General features: G+C 40.1%; 1 protein-coding gene across 2 annotated transcripts in view; it reads left to right on the forward strand.

Moving 5' to 3' along the window:
- Positions 1 to 25,698, forward strand: part of prkcbb (protein kinase C, beta b) — a 125,991-nt gene that overhangs the window by 36,294 nt on the left and 63,999 nt on the right. For both annotated transcript variants that reach the window (XM_047151977.2, XM_017461337.3), the window contains exons 3-5: positions 1,232 to 1,314; positions 12,382 to 12,493; positions 16,782 to 16,910. In XM_047151977.2, the coding sequence (XP_047007933.1) occupies positions 1,232 to 1,314; positions 12,382 to 12,493; positions 16,782 to 16,910 (324 nt within the window). The remainder of the gene's footprint in view (positions 1 to 1,231; positions 1,315 to 12,381; positions 12,494 to 16,781; positions 16,911 to 25,698) is intronic.

A 25,698-nucleotide genomic window follows, 5' to 3' on the forward strand; every position in this document is an offset into this window, starting at 1 on the left:
ACTGCAACCATTCTTAGACTGAATTGTGTGGTTATCGTCATTATCTTGTTGCAGATTCCACCTTCTGTTGAGCTTAAGTCCATAGACGGATTGTGTAGAATCTGACTTTCTGTCGAATTTGAATTCGAATTCCTGTCAAACGCCTTTAAAATTTCCTGCCAGAATCCAAAAATCATAATTCTGTCAATGATGTTGTGCCATGCTGGTCAAGTGGCATCAAAATAAAGCCACAAACCTTGACCACATGGTTTCTGGCTGGGCTAATGTTCTAATGTTGGAACCTCCAGAAAAGTCCAGAGAGGTCCATATCCTTCCTGTAGAGTAATTGCTTCCATTTCTATGGTGGAGTCATGATCCGTGACATTACCCAGTGTACAAGAGGGCTGTAGATCTTTAGACATCACCTTTGGGTTCGTTGAATAATCATGTGAGCGTTTTGGCTTGCTTGGCACCCTGGACAAAATATTAAGACAGTAGTGCCCCATCTTACATTGAATGATTTTCATTGAATATCCTCCCCTGTAGAGTGTGACAATTTATAATTTATTTTTCCACATTATACATTCTGTTATGTGGTTGACAGATTAGCATGTTTGTGATGCCCAAAATTATTGTAATATTTCCAGCCGAATGAGCATAAGCTATTCTATTTCTCAGAGTTTCCCAGAAATCTCATTTAACCAAGACATGTTGTGACTTCACAGGTCTAATGTGATGAAGACCAGAGATTGATGAATACTGAGTGGTTCAAACTGAAGTTAATCATTGTTTTCTGCATAGGAGAGATTATCATCCAAACCAATTGAAACTTGTTTTAATTTGTATCGAAAGTGTTGACGCACTCGTGTCCTAAAGCAATACAGTTCATGATTTGAATGGCTGGCTGTATGGATGGAAGGTCTTGATTCAGGGGGAAATTTAACTAATAACAGACGAGCAAAATCTAAAAGGTCTGAATAATTTGCATTTGCAATTGATCAATAAGATTTTTTTTCTTTTTATGTACAGATTTTTGCCAGATAATCAGTCTTCTTCCCAGACCCATAAGCAAACCATCATCTTTCAGTCTTATTCATTATCATAAATTAGTCAGAGGAAATCCTAAGAATTCTGTTTTAAGACCATACTGTGCTGGACCACACTGTCAAGCGCTATTAGTCAAGAATTCATTGCTCTCCTGATCCTAATTGCAACTTTCTGTCTTTTTTTTGTCTCTCTGTCTCTCTGCCAGTTTGCTGTTTTGTGGTACATAAGCGCTGTCATGAGTTTGTTACCTTCTCCTGTCCTGGAGCAGATAAAGGTCCGGCGTCAGATGTGAGTATCCTTTCTTTTTTTTCCTCCCGCCTTGCTGTGTCTCTGCTTTCCCAAGCTGTATATCTGTCTCAGGGATGCAGGAAGGACTGTGGTTCTCCTGCTATCAGTGAGGTGGACAGTGCAGTAGTGTCTTAGGGAACTACCCCTGCGATCAGTGTGTTTCCTGTCTGAACCAGTCACAGAGTTACACTTTCAGCTCTTTCTGAGCCTTGACAGTTGACCCCTAAGTCTTGCTGTAAGTATGCAGTGTAAACAGTCAGTATCTGGATCAGTTCCTCATGGAGCACAATACATACAGCCTAGCTGGAAGTAAATATGCAAATACACACAATAAATACAATAGAAGAATATACTGTAATGTATATATGTATATAAGATGTATAGAAACCTCTTCTGGCTCTGCTCCCTGGATCCATTTAACCTCTTTAAGAGCCATAAGCGAAAACGAAGTGCCACAGCAGACTTAATTATGTCTTAATTATTTAAAGATCTGATTCTAGTTTTGGCTTTAACTTTGGATCTAGTTCATTATTTTGATCCTAGATCTGATTGGTCATAGATTCTGCTTTGAGTATTTTTTTCTGCTTCTATTCCAGTCAACCATTTAACCTTTTTAAGTACTGTAATCAATGAAGGGTAAATGTATCAAAGATTTACAATAATGGATTGGGTAAAAAAAAAAAAGCATGCTAAATAAATACTGAAGTAATCAAAATTCAAGTGGATATTTTTAAACATTTAAAGATGTTTTGATTAAACTGTCAACATTTTATAAAACATGACAGTGACATAAAGCTTTTATCACCACATTCTTGTCATTCATGATTTAATACTGACTTACAAAACTGCCATTAACATTCTTGGGTCTCACAAAAAAAAAAAAAAGAAAGAATTTCATTTGGCCATAAGAGAACTAGAGAATCAGTAGAGATATCCAAAAAAAATGGTTATCCAAAAATATACAGTTGAGATCATACATAGGTTACAAAGTTTCCATAGGCCTAGCAGAATCTCCAAAATGTTAATAATAATAATAAAAAAACCTAAATAAATAAGAGGGACCATAAAAATTGCATTTTGTTTAGTTATTTAGTTCTGCCCTGAATAAGCTATTTCACATTACAGATGTTTACATATAGTCCACAAAATACAGTAATAACTGAATTTACACAAATGAACCAGTTCAAAAGTTTACATACACTTGATTATTAATACTGTGTGTTGTTACCTGGATGATCAGTGACTGTGTTTATGTTTTGTGATAGTTTTTCATGAGTCCCTTGTTTGTCCTGAGCAGTTAAACTGCCCACTTTTCTTCAGAAAAATCCTCCAGGTCCTGCACATTCTTTGCTTTTCCAGCATCTTCTGTATATTTGACCCCTTTCCATAAGTGACTATATGATGTTGAGATCCATCTTTTCACACTGAGGACAACAGAGGGACTTGTACATAACTATTACAAAAGGTGAAAAACATTCACCAATGCTCAAGAAGGCAACACGATACGTTAAGAGCCGGGGGGGTGTAAACTTTTGAACAGGATGATCGGTCTAAATTGTTATTATTTTGTTATTATATATCTTTTTTTTCATTTTGTACTGCCTTTCAAAAGCCACATAAGATATTTACATGACACCAAGCGAAATATGCTAACCTGACTGATGAGCAGAAACGTGGCAAAAATACTGTATTTGTGAACTGCATTTTCAGGTACATGTATTATTGTGGACAAGTCCTCAGTAATACAGGGTTACGATCAGAAAAAATAACTTTATTGCAGACATCAAACATGACTGTCACAGTTACTGGGTAATACAAGAATGAGCAAAACCACTTTCACTTTCAACAAGTGAACAGTCTAGTTCGCCACTGTCGGCTTTGGGATTGAGTCGCGCACAAAGCAGAGGGTACGCTTATTGTGGCAGTGGCAATCGATTGAGTTTGAAGGATCAAAACCTCTTATGTATTGGGTGAAACACACCTGGCTTGCGACCTCTTATCGTTCTGTCTCTTGACAATGCCTCTGTCTGTACACTTGCGCTGACGGTAGAAGAGAAGCACCGTTTTCAGGCCTGCCATTGGGGTGTGATGACGTCTGAAACCTCCCACCAAGTCTGACTCGAGAGCTCTGACAGGGAGTTACTACTGCAGGGTTTCCAGGGCACCACATATATATGTGTATATATTTTCTTCCCTGACTCAAAATGTGCTGCTTCTTTTTTTATTTTCATTTCTATGTTATGCACTGCAGCTCTGAAATGAAGAGATTTCGAAAGGAATCGTGCAAGGGAAGCGTGCGAAACATCTTTGGCAGCCTTTTTTTCGCCCTGTCTTAAAGACTCTAATAACCACAATAGTACGCTTGCTCTCTGTGATGAGAGTGCTCTCAAAAGCACTTGCTTCCTTAAATACGCTGTTAGCCTGCCTGAAACTGCTCAACCTCTCTTAAGTGTGCCCTCCTGCTCTTCAGAACGCGCCCTCCCTTTTTCACTAGTGCCAGACTCTCCTGCTTAAGCACCCTTAGCTCTCTGCAGGGCCTTGCTTAGTGAGAACTGGAGAAAGTTCCAGAAAAGAGGGAGTAGCACTGGACAGGTTTCTGCATTAATAACAATCATAATGTGATTAATTATAATGCGAATGAATGGACGTTTCTTGCTTTGCCCACACACAAGCGTGCGCACACAGACACACACACACACACACACACACACATACAGACCTGCCCACCTGCAGATGTGTGTTTGACCATGCCCCCACTCTGCTAGGAATGAGTCACCTCCTTTTGAAAGGAAGAAACGGGAATAAAAGCCCAAACTATAATCCTCATTTCATTTAAGACCAAGGACGAGAGAGAAGGAGACAAAGCAATGGAGAGGGAGTCAGAATGTGTGAGAGAGTGTGAGTGAAAGAAAGAAAACAAATTGAGAGAGAGAGAGAGAGAGAGATGTTAATAGAGCCAGACAGAGAGACTTGGATCCCCTATCTTGAATAACACACACCCACACACAAAGTGGACGCTGTGATAGTCGCTCTCCTGCATAATGTCCGTGGTGAATTTGGATTTAATGAGAATACATCAGTCCCTAGATAAAGGCGACCTAATTAGCCCACTTCTATAATTGAAGCCATAAGTGAGCCCCTCTGATTTGCCGCTCTCATGCGTGTGACTATTTATACCTGTAACTGCACAGAGACACGCGCACACACACACACACACACACACACACACACACACACACACACACACACACACACAAATGACAGTGTCAGAGGGCGGCAGATTCATTATTGCTCCGAGTAAGCGCTGCGTTTAGGACGATGCCTCTAAGGAATTCGGGGTGTTTTGTAGGCCACTAGAGAAGACAGAAGGAGATGGATATCAGTCATTCATCAGGAGTAACATCTCAAATTGTGCTTTGTGATTTGCGTGGGTAAAACATGCAATTTGGAAGGGAGGTGTCACTGCGAAAAGATGACTTTAGCACCCACGATGAGATTTTCTGCAGCCTGAAAGTCAATTCAAGAACACCGTTTATGTTTTCAAAGTAGACTGAGGAAAGGGTACTACTGTATATTTTTGGAAGCTTGTTATTATTTGAAGACAAGATTGTTAGCTTATTAAAGAATGTTAAAATTATGCCTTAGTGTTTAAAATATAATGAATACATTTCTTGAACTGATGACTTTATTAGATATTGCTATAGCTAATAGATATTAGATATTCATTAGATATTCAACGAGTTCAACGAGTGCCTGTGAAAAGGTTTTCTTTATATACTCATACTCTGACCAGCGTCAAACAAGTCTACAGATGCCCCACTTTGCAACTTACAGGACTTAAAGGTTCTGTTGCTAACATCTTGCTACCAGATACCACAGCACACCTTCAGAGGTCTTGTGGAGTCCATGCCTTGGGGGATCAGAGCTGTTTTGGTGGCACAAGAGGGACCTACACAATATTAGGCAGGTGGTTTTAATGTTATGGCATATCGGTAAATACGTTATGAACATCTCTTTTCTTTTGCATTCATGCCATGTCACTGAAACTAAAGTGTAGAAAACTTTACCTACTCTTTTTCAAATCTTCAGTTGTCCAGTATCAGTGAGTCTGTGCCCACTGTAGCTTCAGATTCATGTTCTTGGCTGACAGGATTGGACCCCCATGGGGTCTTCTGCTGTTGTAGTCCCTCAGAATGTGATGTGTTGTGTGTTCTGTGATGCTTTCCTGCCCACAGAGGTTGTAAGGAGTGGTTATTTGAGTTACAGTAGCCTTCCTGACCAGTCTGGCCATTCTCCTCTGACCACTATCATAAACTAGGCGTCAGATTTACTGCTCACTTGATGTTTTTTTGTTCATGCTGGAAGAGACCACGTCCACTCCCATGGACCCTTCTCATAGAAACATTTCATCATAGGATAAAACTGATCAGTCGAAGTGAAAGATTTTTTCCCTATTAATTAGTCACCCATATGTATATAGTATATGAATAAGTAACATTTGTTAAATAAATTAATTAATTTAAGTTTATAAAATTACTTAAAATAAAATCAAATGTTTATTTTCCCTCTGCCTTTTGTCTGTCTATGGAGAGTTTAACTCTTTCTCGCGTAATCCCTGGTGTTAATTTGTGTTAAATCACAGGACACTGTAAGTGGGTGGCAACTATAAATAGGTCCCACATTTGCCAAATGCTTTTGATCTCTGATTGACTGATGGAGGAGTGTAGTGTGTGTGTGTGTGTGTGTGTGTGTGTGTGCGTGTGTGCGTGTGTGTGTGTGTGTGTGTGTACGTGTTCCAGTTTCTCCATGGCTCCATCCCAAATTGCACACTACCATGATAAAACAGTATGACAGTACAGAGTACACAAGTGTGTGGATTTGGGACAAAGCCTCTGACAGGTTTGAACTGAGCTGTGTGATTGACAGTGCAGCTACAGCGAACACTCATTACCCACAATTCTCTGCCTCACCTTAACACAGCATGATGACACTGAAAACCAACAAAAATAGAGATATAGAGAGATTTAAACACAGATATTGAGCTGTCTTATGCTGTCTCTCTCTCTCTCTCTCTCTCTCTCTCTCTTTCTCTCTCTCTCTGTCTGTCATTCTTTCTCTCTCTCTCTCTCTCTCACATGTAGTTGTTGGCATTTTGCTAGCCATGGGCTTTACCCATCACCATGGTAACACCTTGAAGGCCACAGTCTTAGAGGATTTTCCATCCTGCTATTCTATTGTGTGTGTGTGTGTGTGTGTGTGTGTGTGGGTGTGTGTGTGTGTGCACGTTTGTGTGTGTGTGCGTGTGTGTGTGTGTGTGTGCGCGCGTTTGTGTGTGTGCGTGTACGTTTGTGTGTGTGTGTGTCTGTGTGATGTAACACACAAAGCAATGAAAAATAATGGAACGGCCCCAAGAGCAAACAAGTGAACAAGGGGAAGTGTTAAAACAGGATTGGAATACAGCATTTACATTGGTGGCAATTTATTTTTGTGTGTCTTCTTGACAGTGTGTTTTTATGTTTATTATTAGTATTTGAAGTGTAGGTTTATTACTGGCATAGATAACGCAAATGAAAGATCAATCATAAAAAACTATTATTATCCTCATTTAACAAGCTGGATCTGAATGTGTTTATTTGCTAATTTGGTATTCATGAAAATCCTGAAAGGTTGGAAAAACTTTCATATCCTATTTGTGCTCCTGAGTGCTTGTAAATTTATGCATAAGAAGGCTAACCAATGTTAGTCTTAGCATTTAGCAGATGCCCTTGTCCAGAGCGACTTATGTACGTAAGTGCTTTATAGTATCTAATAAAAGCACATCCTCATGCTAGTTCACTAGGTCAGGAACTAAGAATACCATTTTGTGAAACTCAGTCATTTTATATTCCAGACTTTAATTGAACAATGTACAAGTGAGACAACACAAACCCATCACTTTAGAAATTTCCATGACACACCATTTTCTTTTCACCACTTAATTGACACCTAATTCACCTTTTCTGTTACTTGTCTTTAGATTTTGAGGTGTACATTGGTACATTTTTTTTTGTCATAGAAGTGAGTCAAAATAACTTCCACTTCTTCCTTTTCTTTCACAGTTTAGTAGTCATTTCATGTTTCCTCACGTGCCTTAACTGTGCTTTACCCATGCTTTACCTTTTATGGTGTTTTGTGGGCGTTAATAAATGCAAATGAGCTGTGTTGTTAATGTACTTTACATTTTACGGGGGATTTACACGCAGCTTTACTAAAATAATGTTAAATGAGGCCTAGGCCAATGCTGAGTTTACAGTACACGATTTTAGGCCCGATTTTTCACTTGCCAACAGTTTTGTGGAGATCGCTGACAAAAGCCCGAAATCATGGGCAAATCGGATCAAATAATTTAAATGACTGGACACCAGCAGACATTTACCTGCGTTCACTGCAACATTTCTTATTTACCTCCAAGTCTCTCTGCAGAATAGACAAACCTTGCTTCCCGCGTCTCCCCAGCCATTCCTTTCTCCAGAGTCCTTTTCTTCTTCTTTTTTGACTTTTTGTTGCAAATCAGAGCATAAACAAAGTGTATCGCAAGCTTCTTGCAGTCCGCTATTTTCAAAACCCCGCCCAGACAAGCACGAGAACGACTACTCACGCGTGATCTTGTGTAATTCTTATATCACTTTTCGCCTGTACTCTGGTGTGAAACGTAATTTGGAGTCCAGGGGATTTGTCGGGGATTTGTCAATAGTGAAATGTTTTGTAATGTGTTCACGGCTGTCGCCGAATGCTCATGTAATTTGAAAACCCTACGACTTCCATTACAAGGTGGAGAGTTGAACATGTAATATGAATGGTACCACAACCCGACATCTTTGAAAGTTGTGTAGTGTGTAGAAGCCTTAAATGGCATCGAATATTAGTCAGCGGCATTTTACTTGATGAGAAAATGCAAAAATGAATCCAAATATTCACACATTTTATATATTAACTTAAACATGTGTCAACAATAAGTACACTATTGTAATACATTATTGTGAATTCTTTATGCATTAGTTCTGCATTGTTTGTGTTTTAGTGCGTTGTTATGGAAAGAACATATTCACAACGTGACTTACAGTTTCTACCTAGCGCCTTACTTCAGCTCAAGTTCACTTGTGCATTCGCGTCATTTTGAGAAGAAGCGAGTTGTTATATTAGGTTTATGTTGTGTAAATGTCTGATTAATCTCATATGTGTATACAATGTGTTTGGGTGAATTCATTAACCCGCTAGTAAAGGATTTCGGTTTACCACTGTTCATTCACTATTTAGCTTCAGCTCACGCAGCTTAAGTGGCTCAATCCCCGACTTTAGTGACTACAACTGGATTCTTACAAACACTAGAACTATTGTTTCTAGATTTTCCGTCTTCAAAAAACGTCTGGGTTACGCATGCAACCCTGTTCCCTGAGAAGGGATCGAGACGTTGCGTTTAGCATAACACTATGGGGGAGCGCCCTTATGCACAACTGGCATCTGACGCTTGTGTAAAATCATGCCTATTTATAGGCCTGCCGTGATCAGGTGACGTGGCAATTAAGTGGGTCGTGTGATATATAGACAACTGTGGGTTGTGTGTGGTGTGGCGTAGACCACCCTGCAGCAACATACACATCCTGTAACGATACCCCGTTGGAAATCCAACGGTCCTGGACGATCCAGGAGATCGATACGTCCAGGAGATCCATAAGAGATCCCCTGGACCTGAAATGGCTAGCTGCCTCGGCAGCGGCCAGCCCGGATCCGCGAGGCTCTGAAACCCAACTCACTTCGGCTTCCAAGAAGAGAGCGAGTCGCGAGCAGAGCTATCTAATGTAGGCGTTATAATGCGCAGTCAGACCTCTCGAGGGCTGCCGTCGCATGCTCTATCCCTAGACACTTCACACAGAAAGTGTGCACTACTCCCCATCATGAAACGGGAGCAAAGCGTAACACATGTCCTGAATTCTCTCACTCATATTTTTCTCTCTCACTCATTCCTTTTTTTTTCTTTTCTTTTTTTTAAAGAGATAGAAAAGTCCAGAGATTTTGAGAAAAGATAGAGAGGAAATGAAGCATCTTTTTGTTTCTTTACACAAACAACCGACATGCAGTCTCGCTGAAGATAATAAGGCTGACGGCGCAGTTAACAGGTGCCACATAAATATATCACGCGGCGCGCTTAATTGCCACGTCACCTGATCACGGCAGGCCTATAAATAGGCATGATTTTACATAAGCTTCAGATGCCGGTCCCACGCAAGGGTGCTCCCCCACAGTGTTATGCTAAACGCAATGTGGAGTTCCCTTTGCAAGGGAAAATTGTTAGTGCATTGTTAATATATCAGGCGTCATTTGTAACAGTATGTTTTAATTGCACGTACTACACATCTTAAATTCGAATACACCGTTTTTGCATTCGAATGTGCATTTTTATCTTAAATTCAACAAATATTCCTAGTTTGATTTTTTTATTTGACAGGTTTAGAGATGGCGAGAGGACAGAAGCAGCAAAAAGCAGGCTAAAATGTTGGTGACATTCATTCTTATGTAAACAAACACACATGTACACACAACGGGCAATATCAAGGTCAGCAAAAATGATCGAGGGCATGTTCATATATCGTACGATAAATCGATAACGTAATTATCGTGACAGGCCTAATGAGGCCCTACCTAAACCTTTGTTATACACATTACCAGGCTATCAAAATTTTCCAACTTAGAGTAGTGTGCCAATATGAATGGATACTGAGGAAATAGAATGGTTTAGTTAGTTTTTTCCCCAGTAATAAGGCTGTGCCAATAATGTATGTGTTCCACTTTGCTAAATGTGGTTCTTGTATTGTTGTTATTTCCATCAACATTTGTGGTAATTCCTCCTGTCTTTATGTTGGATGGTAGCAATCCAAATATAGCTAAAGTCTCTAGGTTTGGCTTTTAATGAAAGTTTAATTGAGTTATTCTACTAGTCTACAATTCTAGTTACTTTGTACGTCAGTCATTATATTAGTGTATATTTATATAAATGTGTTTTTATATTAGCACACATTTATATTATTGTGTAATTGCTGTATATTAAAATGTGTTTATAATAGTTTATGTTTACACACGCACATTTAACATATAGTGTGTATACTACATTGTGTTAATATTACTGGTTTATGTTGATATTATGTTGTATATTAGCATTTGAGTGCATTATTATGTTTATATATTAATATGAATAAAATATTATATTATATTAATAAAATATGATTATATAAGTTTATGCTAAACAAGCGTTATATATAAATAGATAAATAGCATGTATTTATATCAGCGTTTATTTGTTTCTTTTATAGTAATTTATTTTGAACATACACATTTCTATCATAGTGTGTGTTTATAGAAGCACATATTTATATTAGTGTTCCTGTCTCTGCTATCACTTTATTAATGCTTTGTTTTCCTGATTGTGTGCACCTGTTCTTTGTAGCTCCTAATTTATTTGTGTATATGCACCCTGTGTTTCTCTCTCTCTCTCTCTCTCTCTCTCTCTCTCTCTCTCTTTCTCTCTCTCTCTTGCATTTATAAGAAGTAGTTTATGGTAAAAAAAAAAATAAAATTAATGGATCAACAAGTTTGTGTTAAGCCAACAACAACAACAAAAAAGCCAACAACAGTGAAGCTCCTTCATGTAGCATGCAAATCAGGAGAACAGTTAAAAAAATAATTAAAAACAAGTTTTGATTTGTTTAACACTTTTCTTATTTTTAAATGTCTTCATGATTATTCAAAAGAAAAATGAAGAAAGCCTGTCTATGAGCGCTTGTTTTTGACTGGTAGAGTATTTATATTTGTGTGTGTTTATATTAGTGCATTAGCAACCGTGTCTCTCCAGTCACTCTTCCGCTTTCCATCCACCTTTCTCATCCTCTTTCTCTCTTTCTTTCTTTCTTTCTTTCTTTCTTTCCCTTTCTAGTTCTTTTTTTATCTGCATTTATCTCTTTTACTTCATTTTTTGTTTCTGTTTATCTTGGTCATTCTTTGGTCATCTCCTTTCATTTCCTTTCTTCTCTTTCCCTCATCCTCCCACTCTTTTTCTTCATCATCCCTGCTCCTGTGTAGTGCTGCAGTATGAATGCACTCCATTGACCCCTTTCATACACTTGTGTTTGTGTGTGTGTGTGTGTGTGAGAAAGAGAGAGAGAGAGAGGGAGAGAGAGATGTCATTTTCATTATCTCTCTGCTGAATGGAGGAATATTAATTCAGTTGTGGAGAAGACAGCGTGTCAGAGCGATTTTGTGTGTGAACTTGGCATGTAACAATAATCTATTATATGATGATTAACAGGCACAATATTGTTATCATGGACTCTTCACACTTCCAGTCAGGATTACACTGGCTCCCTTATAAGCACGTGTCCTTCTTAAAGGAGGCAATTTCCGAATACTGATTATAAAATGTGGTAATTGTCTTTACCATGTATGTCACTTATAGTACAAAACTGATACATGGCATTATAACATAATGGTAATGAGTCACATTCCATTATCATGGTAAACAGCACACTTAATTATGATTCACAGACACTACAGCAGGAACAGAACAGCTCTTTATCTGAGCTCCCAGATACATATATGTAATTTTACATTTTGAAAATTTTGCAGTGATTTGTGTGTGTGTGTGAGAGAGAGAGAGAGAAAGGCAGAAAACACCACTATAATGCCTGTGAAAGTTTCATATTTGTCTAGTATGTGTTTACAGTAAAATCTATTCAAATTCAAATAACATTAGAAAAGTTTAGCACGTTCTTCCCATGTTCCTCAGGGTTTTCTCCCACCTCCCATAACCATGCCGGAAACATGAATTTAGCCCCTAGGTGTGAATGAGCATGCAAGTGTTTGTGTGCAGCCCGTATTTGTGACTCACGCCTATGAAGCTCCTGGGATTGGCTCTGGATACATCACGACGACTCAGACAAGGATAGAGTGATTAGTGAAGATTAACGATTGAATGAATGAATGAACATTGGTCAGTGTTTAATGGTTGATTCTCTGTTTGTCTGTCTCTGACTGCAGGACCCACGCAGTAAACACAAGTTTAAGGTCCATACGTACTCCAGTCCGACATTCTGTGATCATTGTGGCTCCCTGCTGTATGGGCTCATTCACCAGGGCATGAGATGTGAACGTGAGTAACACACTCGTTCGGGTCTAAGAGAGCAAAGCTGTGTGTGTGTGTGTGTGTCAGTTGTCATGGTAGTCAGTGATACTCACCATGGCTTAAACAGACTAACCCCACCCAAAATGACCGCCAGATTAGTTGGCATATCTCTGTCCTAAATCCCTTGTTTCCTTCAAGAACAATCCTAAATATCCTTGTTTAAACTTAACTGTTCTCTACCTCAAGCACCTAAACTTCACATCAGATTCCCTGACTTCACCCTAAATGCCTTAACTCTACCCTGATATCTTAACCTGCTTCTATATTCTTTAACTCACTTAATCCTCAATGCTCTAACTAGACCCTAAATGGTCCTAACTCCACTTTAAATGCCTTAACCCTGTTGTAACTATCGTTTAAATATACTAGCTTAAATGCCTTAAATTTACCTGAAATGCACAAGTTGTTTTTCTAACTCTATCCTAAATATCATTGTTCCAACCAAGCATCCAATCTTCAAATGTGCACTGAGTTAAATGTCTTATTCTTTCCCTAAATGCCAAAATAACATAACTACTTCCCAAGTGTCCTAACTACTACCAAAACACACACTAAAGGAGTAACTGCATCTAACCTGGCTCTTACACTCACTAGATTTTAAACTCCTACAAACTCCTAGCATCTGCAGTTATACACACGTTATCTCCCACAATACACTTACTCCAGCACAAATGCTCTGACTCCACCCTTAGAAACATCATTAGGAACAGCTATCATTAGTTGAATATAATGCCAGTGTACAGACTTCTCACCAGTCACTGTAAGACCAGTTATGTGAAATCATAACAGTTCTTATTATATAAACTTTATCAGTCTGAAAGATGTCTACACATTGTGTACCAAACTCAGTAATAGGGATGTAACTATATGTGAATACAATACGGAACAAATAATGGATCCTAAATGAATATGAATACAGATACAACCATCCCTCCATCTATCCATCCATTTTACATACCACCTCTCCTACACAGGGTCGCAGGGAGACACCCCGGGGATCGCAGGGCACAATCGCACTCACATTCACAGACCCGTTCACACACTATTAACAATTTGGAAATGCCAATCAACCAACAACACATGCCTTTGGACTGGGGGAGAAACCCGAAATACACGGAGGAAACCCCTGACGCTCGGGGAGAACATGCAAACTCCAAGCACACAGGGCAGAGGCAGGATTCCCCCAACCCCAGAGGTGTGAGGCAAACGTGCTAACCACTAAGCCACCATGCTGCCCAGATTTGACCTATATATCTCTTCAGACAAGTAGTGTGCCTCGAGACTCTCGGGATTTTGCAAGATTAAAAACAAACAAAAGTCACACAAGCATGAGGTTTTTTTTTACTGTAAGGTTGAGCTTTAAAGCTTGCCAATGCTCATAGTGTGGGTTGCCAGATTTCAGCAAAATTCCCACCTGTAATACAACTCAAAAACCACACAAAAAGCCTTGAAACAAATGATTGGGCATAGGAAAAGGAAAAGTCATGTTTTTATTTCTGTACAAACAAATGAAATGTGTGTTTTGAACCACTGTTACATATAGCTCACACATACTGCACACTACACACAGTTAACGTTGTAAGTTTACATAACAATTTACAGAATCTGCAAAATGATAATAATCAAAAATAATAATAATAATAATAAGAGCGATCATGAAAATTGCATTTTGTTTTTTATTTAGTTCTGCCCTGAAAAAGCTATTTCACATTACAGATGTTTACATATAGTCCACAAGACACAATAATAACTGACTTTACACAAATTAACCAGTTCAAAAGTTTGATTCAGCTTCTGAAGTACTAAATGAAAGAATAAGATCTTTAAACAAAACAATAACAATTTACACCAATAAAAATAATTTAGCAATAATAATTTAATTAATTTTAAAAATATTGTAAAACTTGCAGTCTCCGTTGTTATTAAAAGAAACGCATGCTCTCGGAGATGCATACGGGTGTTAAAATGAAATGCAGCTTAAAGGACCTTGTTTTGACTCACAGAAGCACAGCAAGTATGTCCCAGCTTTATAGCAGCTTCTGATAGCGTGGCCAGTGATCTTTCTGGAATGTCCGAAACACAGAAACTAAAGTAAATCTCATAAAATATTATAAGCCAACTGTAGCCTAAATAACAGTTTCCTGATTTGTTGTTATAAATGAATGAAAATAGATTTTTTTTCCAGAACCACCCTTTTTTCTTTGTTTGCCAATGTATTTTGACCACTGAACAGATACAGACATTAAGCTATACACGCAATAGACATATAGACAGAAAGAAAGAAATATAGACGGATAGACAGATAAAATGAAGGACACATAGAAAGAAATATAGATAGATAGACAGATACAAAGAAATGTAAATGCAGAAACACAGACAAATGTAGATAGAAACGATAGAAAGACAGAAAGAAAAGACAGGTGGATAGGTGAGGTTGTTATGGCTGCAGACTGACAAAGCTATAATTAACCTTGGTTAGTTTCCCTATTTCCACTGTGTGTGTGTGTCTGTGTGTCTGTGTGTCTGTGTATCTGTGTGTGTGTCTGCCTCTCTGGACCCTCCGCACTGTTTACACTCCAGCTAGCACTCGTTCTCCAGCTCTCTTCTGCTTGAACTGTGGAGGAGTGTTTCAGTACCTCAGGAAGTAAAGTGTGTGTGTGTGTGTGTGTGTGTGTGTGTGTGTGTGTGTGTGTGTGTGTGTGTGGATAGGGATTTATGTGTCACTGAGTGGAAGTATGTAAATGTATGCGTTTATCTACTGTACATAATTACCTTTGCCTCAGCATCATTAACAACTCCATCTTCGTTACTAAGAGTGTACCTGATTTCATAGTGTGTATGAATCAGATATGATTGGATTTGATATATTTTCAGATCTGACACATTGATGCAGATCTTGCATGTGAACACAGGGAAAAAAATGGTGCATCTCTAATTCTCATCATCACCATGACCATGGCTATTCTCAAAGTGATCATCATCACTGCTGTTATTTTAATCACCATCACTATGAACCATGATTATTATAGTTGCCACAACAATTATTGTAATCACCTATTTAGCATTATTACCACTATCAGAATCACCATAAACACCATCACGATTATCTGAGTCACTATTACAGGGACCATTTTCATAATCACTGCCATCACCACCACTATTTTCATTATCATAATTATCATGACTTTCATAGTCACAATCATCATCGTAATCCTAATCACCACCACTGTCGCCATAATCAGAGTCATCACATGACCATTATCATGATCTCCACTATCATCATCATCATCATCATTGTATGACCATTATCATAATCAGCACTATCATCACAATAATCAGAATCATCACATGACCATTATTATAATCAGCCACTATCATCACCGTAATCAGAATCATCACATGACCATTATCATGATCTCCACTATCATCATCATCATCATCATTGTATGACCATTATCATAATCAGCACTATCATCACAATAATCAGAATCATCACATGACCATTATTATAATCAGCCACTATCATCACCGTAATCAGAATCATCACATGACCATTATTATAATCAACACTATCATCACCGTAATCAGAATAATCACATGACCATTATAATGATATCCACCGTCCCAATAATCAGAATCATCACATGACCATTATTATAATCAACTCTATCATCACCGTAATCAGAATCATCACATGACCATTATAATGATATCCACCGTCCCAATAAGCAGAATCATCACATGACCATTACCATAATCGCCACTGTCATCACTGTAATCAGAAGGATCACATTACCATTATCATGCAAGCCATCATCACCGTAATTATAATAATCACATGACCATTATCGTAATCACCACCATCATCACAATAATCAGAATCATCACATGGCCATTATCACAATCACCACCATCATCACCGTAATTATATTAATCACATAACCATTATAATACATCAGGATTTCTGTAAAAATACATTGTGAAATATATAATGTTGAAAGTGTTATACAAATAAAATTGAATTGGACTATCTTATCATCGTTGTCACCATCACCTTAATTATTCTATTATATTAAATAGGGGTGTAGCTAAAGGCAGCCTTCTACTGATTACCAGATTCAGCAAAAGATTCAGTTAATTTAAATGCTACATTTAATTAACATCACATTCAGAATCTTTTGTCCCTCTCTCTCTTTCTCCCTTTCTCTCCCTCTCTCTCTTTCTCTCTCTCACTCCCCCCTGTATCTCTCTGCAGATTGTATGATGAATATTCATAAGCGTTGTGTTGCTAACGTGCCGAGTCTGTGTGGAACTGATCACACTGAACGCAGAGGCCGAATCCAGATCACTGCTAACATCAAGAACAACGTACTCACCGTATCCAGTGAGTCTTGCATGCAGACACCAACACGCTAACGTTAAAAAGGCGGGTCCACACTGTATGACCAGGTCTAACCTGTTATATGGTTTAAACATTAAATTAAGCAAACAGTTTATTTGTGATTTGGATTTCTTAATTATTCTTTAAGATAATAAATATCTGTTCTATAAAATGGCCCTGGCTAAGACTGTCACACAAACACAATGAGCAGTATGAGTGGAGTATATAATCCTTTTTTTTTTTTTAAAGCATGAAATCTAAGCTCCTCTGTGCACAGGTGTGTGAAACAGGTGTTTTTCCTCCTCAGTGGCTACAATACACATAATGAACTCAAACGTTTAAATTTAGTGCAGAAAGAGGAACTGAGTTACCCATACTTTTGCATGCATCACCAAATTGCTGAAATATCTTGCTTATACACACTTTACATCTTCTCCCACAATTCCACTGTCTCACTGACATCAAACCAGAACCATAGAATATTTTAATCATGTAACTGGTGATAGAACTGGTGTTAGTTAAGAGCCTTTGACATTAATTGTGGAAAATGTAGAAATGATTTTCATGAACAGAAGGCATTCATCTAGTGACAGCTGTCACAGACAAGAAATATATTGACAAATATATTGACAAGTCACCTGACATGGCTGCGTGACTGCATTTCTGATCTACCATCTGGGATAGAAAGAAATGAGCCCCCTCCTCACCTCGTAATATCATTCTGTGTATTTTACTCAGGACAGTTGGTGGTGCTGTTGCACTCAGTTCCACACAGGTCCAACATAATCCAAATTCTCAAATTGGATTATTTTTGTATAAGAGCACGACTCGGGCAGTACTTCCGGCTATAATGTGAAAGATAGGTTTATATTAATGTGTTTGTTCTTTTACATTATTGTTTCTATAGTAGCGGCTCATTCAGAGAGGCTTGTACATAATCTAAGACTAATAATAAAGTTTATTAAAAATACTGTGTAAAATGTACACAAAAACAGAATGCAATGATTTGCAAATCTCATAAAGCCATATGTTATTCACAATAGACCATAGAAAACATCAAATGTTTAAACTGAGGAAATTATTTTCAGAAAAAAATTAAGTAATTTTGAATTTGACAGCCACAACACATCTCAGAAAAGTTTGGCGATGGAAACAAAAGGCTGGAAAAGTAAGTGTTACTAAAAAGAAATAGCGGGAGGTTAATTGGCAACAGGTCAGTAACATGATTGGGTATAAAAAGAGTATCTTAGCCAGGCAGAGTCTTTCAGAAGTAAAGATGGACAGACATTCACCAATCTGTCACTACAATTTGTGGAACAATTTCAGAATAATGTTCCTCAACATAAAATTGCGAAGACTATGAATCTCTCATCATCTACAGTACATAATATCATTAAAAGATTCAGATAATCTAGAGAAATCTCTGTGTGCCAGGGACAACGGTAAAAATCACCATTGCGTGCCCGTGAGCTTCAGGCCCTCAGGTGGCACTGCATTAAAAACAGGCATGATTCTGTAATGGAAATCACTGCATGTGCTCAGAAACACCTCCAGAGCTCATTGTCTGTGAACACAATGCCATCCACAAATGCTGGTTAAAGCTCTATCATGCAAAGAAGAAGCCATATGTGAAGATGATCCAGGAACGCCGCCGTCTTCTCTGGGCCAAAGCTTATTTAAAATGGACTGAGGCAAATTGGAAAACTGTTCTGTGGTCAGGCAAATCAAAATTTAAATTTGTTTTTGGAAACCATGGACACCACGTCCTCTAAACTAAAGAGGACTAAAGAGGAGAGGGACCATCCGGCTTTTTATCAGCACTCAGTTCAAAAGCCTGCATGTCTGATGCCATGGGGTGCATTAGTGCCTATGGAATGGGCAGCTTGCACATCTGGAAAGGCACCATCAATGCTGAAAGGTGTATACAGGTTTTAGAGCAACATATGCTTCCATCCAGATGCCCTCACAGCTTTTACTTCTGAGAGACTCCGCCTCTCTAAGATACACTTTTTTATGTCCAATCATGTTACTTACCTATTGCCAATTAGCCTAATTATTAGCAAAATGTTCCACCATCTGTTTTTTTAGTAACTTACTTTTACTTACTTTTCCAGCCTTTTGATGCCCCCCGTCCCAACTTTTTTCAGATGTGTTGCGGCCATCAACAGTTGTTTGCCTTTTTCTATAATGGAAATGATAACAGGAACTAACTCCTCTCACATTAAATCGAACTATAAATCATTTAAAAAAACATGACATTTCTTTCATTAATGAACGATTGTGTTGTTTTACGAAAATAAAACGTTTTAGGGTTATTTGGCTTAGGGCTAACTAACGATTATTTTCATAATCAATTAATCTGTCAATTATTTCTTTGATTAATCGGCCAGTTTTTATTTTCTGTATTTTTTTGGGGGAAAAACTTTATTTTCTGCCCAATGTTGTCCTTCAAACATTGTGCAAATTGAAGGCTATGAAAAGGTTATTAAATGTATCTACGTGGGCTATGCTATACATTGTGCAAAGGATTAAAAAATATATATGTTAACATTATATTTTGAAGACAAAATAATAACAACTGATTGTCCACAAGCTTTAAAGCAGAAGTTAAAATAACTATATTAAAAATGCTAAAAAAGCCCAAATGAAGTGTTAACTGGTAAGTTAACTTTGCAGTAACACACACATTCACTCATCTGAAATACAGTAACATGTTACTTTATTTTGTAAATGTATGACACTTCTTACATTCAAACAACATATTTGATCAAAATGAATATTTTAGTCAGAGTAATTGTGCTTCTTTTCTATCGTGCGCTGTTTTATTGACGCACATGCGCGGACTCGCCCTCATTCAGTGAAGTTTAATGGAGACTCACTTGCTGTCAGGACGAGCCTTTATGTAAAATGGAAATACTAGCATAAGTTTCTAACATTTACAGATAAGGATATAGAGGTAAAAATGTATTTTCTGTGATGAAGAAAACATGTCTGGTACACATTTGACACGGTTTCCCCTTGAGTCAGCGCTGCAGTATTGCAGTGAGCTTGGAAAATTGAGCTGTTTTGGATTTGTCTGCCTATCTCTCTAATATAGTCTTTTACTGCACTTGCATTCATCCTCAACTCCCTTACTTTCTGGTACCTGACAGAATACTGCGCCTTAACATGGATGCAGCAGGAAGACTGAGGAGATGTCATGCTAAGCAAACCATCCCCGCCTTGGATTCGATCCAGTTTCCGCAATGGACTCTCGTAGATCTCCCACACCGGTTTGATGGGTTTTTTGGCTACCCTGAATATTCTCTGGTTGACTGCCAGATTTATTGCTTGAGCCTAACAGACCCCAGGTCCAGTGAGAAGCAATGGATAAGATTCATTGTGTCCTGGTTTTTTGGCTCAACCCGCCAAAAAACGGGTTCAACATCTAGCAGCCATGGGATCCAGGGGACTAGAGAACGTAACTCAGTTTGCGGGACTGTTCTTGAAGGAGTTTGGGCATCCAGGGCAGAGCAACGACCTGGATAAACTTTTGTTGGGAGTCATTGTGACGAACAAGGCTGACCTGCCATTCCACACCTATTATGAGTGGATTGACAGGGCAGCCGCCACAGTTCAGCTTCAGGCCTCGGCCGACAGGGCAATGGTGGAGGTGGTCAACGTGGCGACCTCATCTCCAGAGCTACAGCTTGAGACCCAGGAGGTGGTCTCACCTGCTGAGCTCCAGCCGGAGGTCAATGTAGTGACCTTGGCTCCAGAGCTCCACGTCAAGATCCAGGAGGCGGTCTCACCTGCTGAGCTCCAGCTGGAGGTCAACGTGGCGACCTCGTCTCCAGAGTTCCAACCTGAGTCTCACGAGGAGGTCTCATCCACCGAGTTCCTGCCAGAGGTCAACGTGGCGAGCTCTGCGTCAGAGCTCCAGCTTGAGACCTACGAGTTGGTCTCACCTGCCAAGCTCCAGCGACAGGTCAATGGGGCAACTTCATTTCCAGAGCTCAAACCTGAGACCCACGAGGTGATCTCACCTGCCGAGCTTCAGCCGGAGGTCAACATGGTGACCTCGGTCCCAGAGCTCCAGCTTGAGACATACGACGTGATCTCACCTGCAGAGCTCCATCCAGAGGTTAACATAGCGGCCTCATCTCCAGAGCTCAACATAGCGGCCTCATCTCCAGAGCTCCAAACTGAGACCCATGAAGTGGTCTCACCTGCAGAGCTCTAGCCAGAGGTCAATGTGATGACCTCACCTCCAGAGCTCCAACCTGAGACCCACGAGGTAGTCTCACCTGCAGAGCTCCAGCATGAGATCCACAAGGCGGTCTCATCCCCAGAGCTCCAGCATGAGATCCACGAGGCGGTCTCATGTCCAGAGCTCCAGCAGAAAGTCAAGTTCCTGTCTGAGGTCAACAAGGTGACCTCCCAAGCCATGTTCTTGTCTGAGGTCGAAGAGATGACCTCTCAAGAAAAGTTCATGTCTGAGATTGAAGAGACGACCTCCCAAGCCAGGTTCCTGTCTGAGGTTGAAGAGGTGACCTCTCAAGCCCAGTTCCTGTCAGAGGTCAAAGAGACGACCTTTCAAGCCAAGTTCCTGTCCGAGGTCGAAGAGGCAACCTCTCAAGCCCAGTTCCTGACCGAGGTCGAAGAGGCGACCTCTCAAGCCCAGTTCCTGTCCGAGGTTAAAGAGGCGACCTCTCAAGCCCAGTTCCTGTCTGAGGTTGATGAGGCGACCTCTCAAACCCAGTTCCTGTCCAAGGTCGAAGAGGCGACCGCTCAAGCCCAGTTCTTGTCCGAGGTTGAAGAGGCAACTTCTCATGCCCACTTCCTGAACGAGGTCGAAGAGTTGACCTCTCAAGCCCAGTTCCTGTCAGAGGTCAAAGAGACGGCACACCCAAGCTCTACTCATGCCAAGTTCCTATCCAAGGTCGAAGAGGTGACCTCTCAAGCCAAGTTCCTGTCGGAGGTCGACAAGGCAACCTCCCATGGCAAGTTCCAGCTAAAATTCAACGATGTGACCTTCCATGACACGTTCCAGTCTGAAACTAACGTTATGACCAACCAGGTTCTGCTCATGCCTGAAAGTGATGTCACGACACCCAGGTTCTGCTCACGCCTGAAACCGATGTCACAACCAACCAAGTTAGGCTCATGCCGGAGTCAGTCGTCATAACCAACCAAGTTCTGTTCACGTCTGAATCTGCTGACACAGACAACCAGGTCCTGCTCACACCTGCTCACGCCTGAAGCCAACATCACGAGCAGCCAAGTTCTGATCACACCCGAATCTGCTGACACAGACCACCTAGTTCTGCTCATGCCGATTCTACTGACACGGACCACCAAGTTCTGCTCACGCCCAAGTCTGCTGACAAGGACTGCTAACCAAGTTCTCCTCATGTCTGAGACTGACGACATGATCAACCGAGTTCACACAGCCAACCAAGTTCAGTCTGCAAAGTCGATGGAGAACGACTCAGACTCACTGTGTGACTGTGGACACCACTCAGCATCCCCATACAACTGAGGATGCCACTCAGCCACCCTGTTCTACTGAGGAAGTTTCTCCACCTCCCATTGCAGCCAAGACCTCCGTTTTGCTTCCCTACGCTGCTGTGGAAGCCACTACACCAAGGTTCGCTGAGGACGTCGCTCTGCTTTCCTGCTCCGCTGAAGACATCTCTCTGCTTTCCTGCTCTGCTGAGGACGTCGCTCTGCCTCCGTGCTCTGCTGAGGACGTCTCTCCACCTTCCTGCTCCACTGAGGACGTTGCTATCCTTTCCTGCTCCACTGAGGATGTCGCTCTGCCTTCCTGCTCCACTGAGAACACCGTTCAGTCTTCCGTTTCAGCTGAAGACATTTTGCCCAAGGGTCCAGGACTGCCAGGGGAGGGGAGTATGTTCTGGTGCTCCGGGAGGAGTGCCCTTGGGGGGGCAAGCCAGGTGCGCGAGCACTCAGCAAATGCACGCTTTTTGGTTTTCAATGACAGTGATTTTGTTTACTTTGGACACGTGCTTTTGTTATGATTATGTTCTGTCTCCGCCCCCGTGTAGTCATTGGTTGTTTTCCGAAGGTGCGTCAATATTGTTTTCAGCTATCCGTATTTACCCATGATTGTCATGTAAACTCCTCGTGTCTCTGTGCACTTTGTGCAGTATTGAGTTTATCTCTTTACTAAGCGGTTGTTTCTTGTTTCTCGTTTCATGTTACTGACCTTGTTTCTTGTTTCTTGTTTTGATTCCAGCCTAGCCCTGTTTATGCCGATCGCCTGACCTTTTGCATGTTATTAGACCACGCTTTGGATTACTGTTTTGGATTTGGATACATGACAACATTAAACAGCACACATATATGTCGCAGGGTCTGACATGACGAGCCACGTTAATATACTTAGGAGTTTGTTTTAAGCATTTAATACAAAACTTTCTCATATTTTGGACAACCTGGATCGTGCAGTTTTTCCGCAGCAGCTCACTCTGTGACCTCTGCTATTTAGCAGATGTGTTTTATTCATACAAATGCATTTTTCACCATTGTGAAGTGACGTCACTGATGGGGGGGTTATCCACAGTGACGTCACAGACCTAACTAATCCATAATGAAATTCGTTGTCGATTATTTTAATTATCGGTTATTATCAATGTTATCAATTAGTTGTTGCAACCCTACTCTGCTTCACGTCGGGCCGTATCACATCACACACCCCGCCGTGTATTATTTTTGAACATCAGCATGGTCCGTCATGCGTTATTCTTTACATAATATTGGTGTAGATGCCAAAACTGAAATCTTGTATTGATGTCTTTTTATCTTTGAAAGACGGCAAGGTTTAGCCCATTTATACCGACCGCCCCTGCCTACATCGTGCAGTATATATCAACTGCCATTTGTGATATAACTAATAAAACTGTTGAAAGAGAGCTAGTTTCTGATCTTAGTGTAATATAAGATAATACCCCTGACTTTGATGTATCTGTTTGCAGTTAAATAAAACATCAGTTATATATGTTGAGGTCAGTCTACATAAATAGTAGATTTTATTTATAAAACATTCCTATCAATATTCAGGGTGCAGACTTTGCCATATTTAGTAACTACTTTGACAGTCTATTATTTTGTACTCAAATTTAAACAGCTTAAGATGCAATACATGGTGATGCGCTACTGGAACTTTTCTTGGTGTGTATTACCCCCTACTGGTAATCTCTGAATACAGCAGTTGGTAAAATACTTTAGCACCACTTGCAATAATTGCATTACGGTCTGCACAATACTACTGTTGAAGTGTAGCTGTACAATATGTGAGATTAAAATATGATTAATCATGATTTGCCAAAGTGGTGAGACTGCACAAAAGCTATTGAGACAAAGCTGGACTTTTTGTCAAAGAGAAACAGAGAAGCTTGTCTAGCAGTAATATTGGAACTGCTCGACATGTTTGCCTTGCACCTCCAGGGTTAGGGGTTCGAGTCCTGTCTCTGCCCTGTGTGCATGGAGTTTTCATGCTCTCCCTGTGCTTCGGGGGTTTCCTTCCTCCAGTCCAAAGACACTTGTTGTAGGCTGGCATTTCCAAGTTGTCCGCAGTGTGAATGTGTGTGCTTGTGCCCTGCAATGGGTTGGCACCCTGTCCAGGGTGCCCCAAGTTCCCTGGGATAGGCTCCAGGCCCCGCCACAACCCTGTGTAGGATAAGCAGTACAGAAAATTGATGGATGGCACCACAGTGGGGTGAATTCTCCATTCTGATTGGTCTAAAGTTGTTGATTAATTTGCTATAACAGCAGTACTGACAATAGTGGCTGCTGCAAGGCAAATCACAGGTTTCACTCAAATCAGCCCATCTAGCACCACCAAAGATACCACGCTTACAATGACATGAACATTATCTGAAGCTTTTGACTTTTATCTGCATGACTTTATCCATTACATTGCTGTTAGAGTTTTTTTGTGTTTTTTTAATCTATTTGAATTTCAACGTGTGATCTTGTGAACCTTGGCCCTTTTCAGCATGTATTGTATACTTTATGATGATCTTTTTATGTATTAAGCTGTGTATTTTGCATTGCAACTTGGGCAAACAATCTGTTAGATTTTTGTTTTCAATTATGTTTTTCTTCTGCCTGCTTGTTAGAAATATCAGGCACCTCTGCATATACAAGTATAATACCGTGAAGTGATTTTCTTCACATATATAAGCTATTGATCTGGTGTCAGAACACATGCTCAGCCATGTTTGGCAGTCCCAGAGCTCACAACCTCCTGTTACAAGTGTTAACTACAGGGCTGCTGTACAGTACAGTCATCGGTGGAAGCCCCCTGTCTGTGGAGGCATGGTATTGATATGCAAAGTACTGTCCTAATATTTTTTCTGGCTTCATTTCTGTTCCTCTGAATGGTTATACTTTGTCTGTTTTATTGATAGAAATTCTTGGCAGTGCTTGGCAGAATTAGTAATACAGTAACTACATATGGTCATGTGGTCAGCAACAGATGGTGAGACACATAGAAATGGAGCGAGAGTGACAAAGTAAGAAAGAAACACAAAGTGCGATAGAAAGACAGATGGAAAGAGCTAAATACGTGGCGAGAACGTGGGAGTTCTCTGTGGGTCCAGCAGATGGTGATGTTGTCTAATCATTTACAATGCCTCGTTCTCGCTGTGCTTGTCTCTCTTAGGTCAGTTCAGTGGAGCTTTACTGTCATGACGCTGCATATGTATTTGTATGATGTCTGGAAAACCCCACCAAAAAAACCGCAACAGCAATACCAATACAAAAAAGAACAGAAATAGGGGAATCC

Source organism: Ictalurus punctatus, chromosome 2, assembly GCF_001660625.3.
Source record: "Ictalurus punctatus breed USDA103 chromosome 2, Coco_2.0, whole genome shotgun sequence".
NCBI lineage: Eukaryota > Metazoa > Chordata > Actinopteri > Siluriformes > Ictaluridae > Ictalurus > Ictalurus punctatus.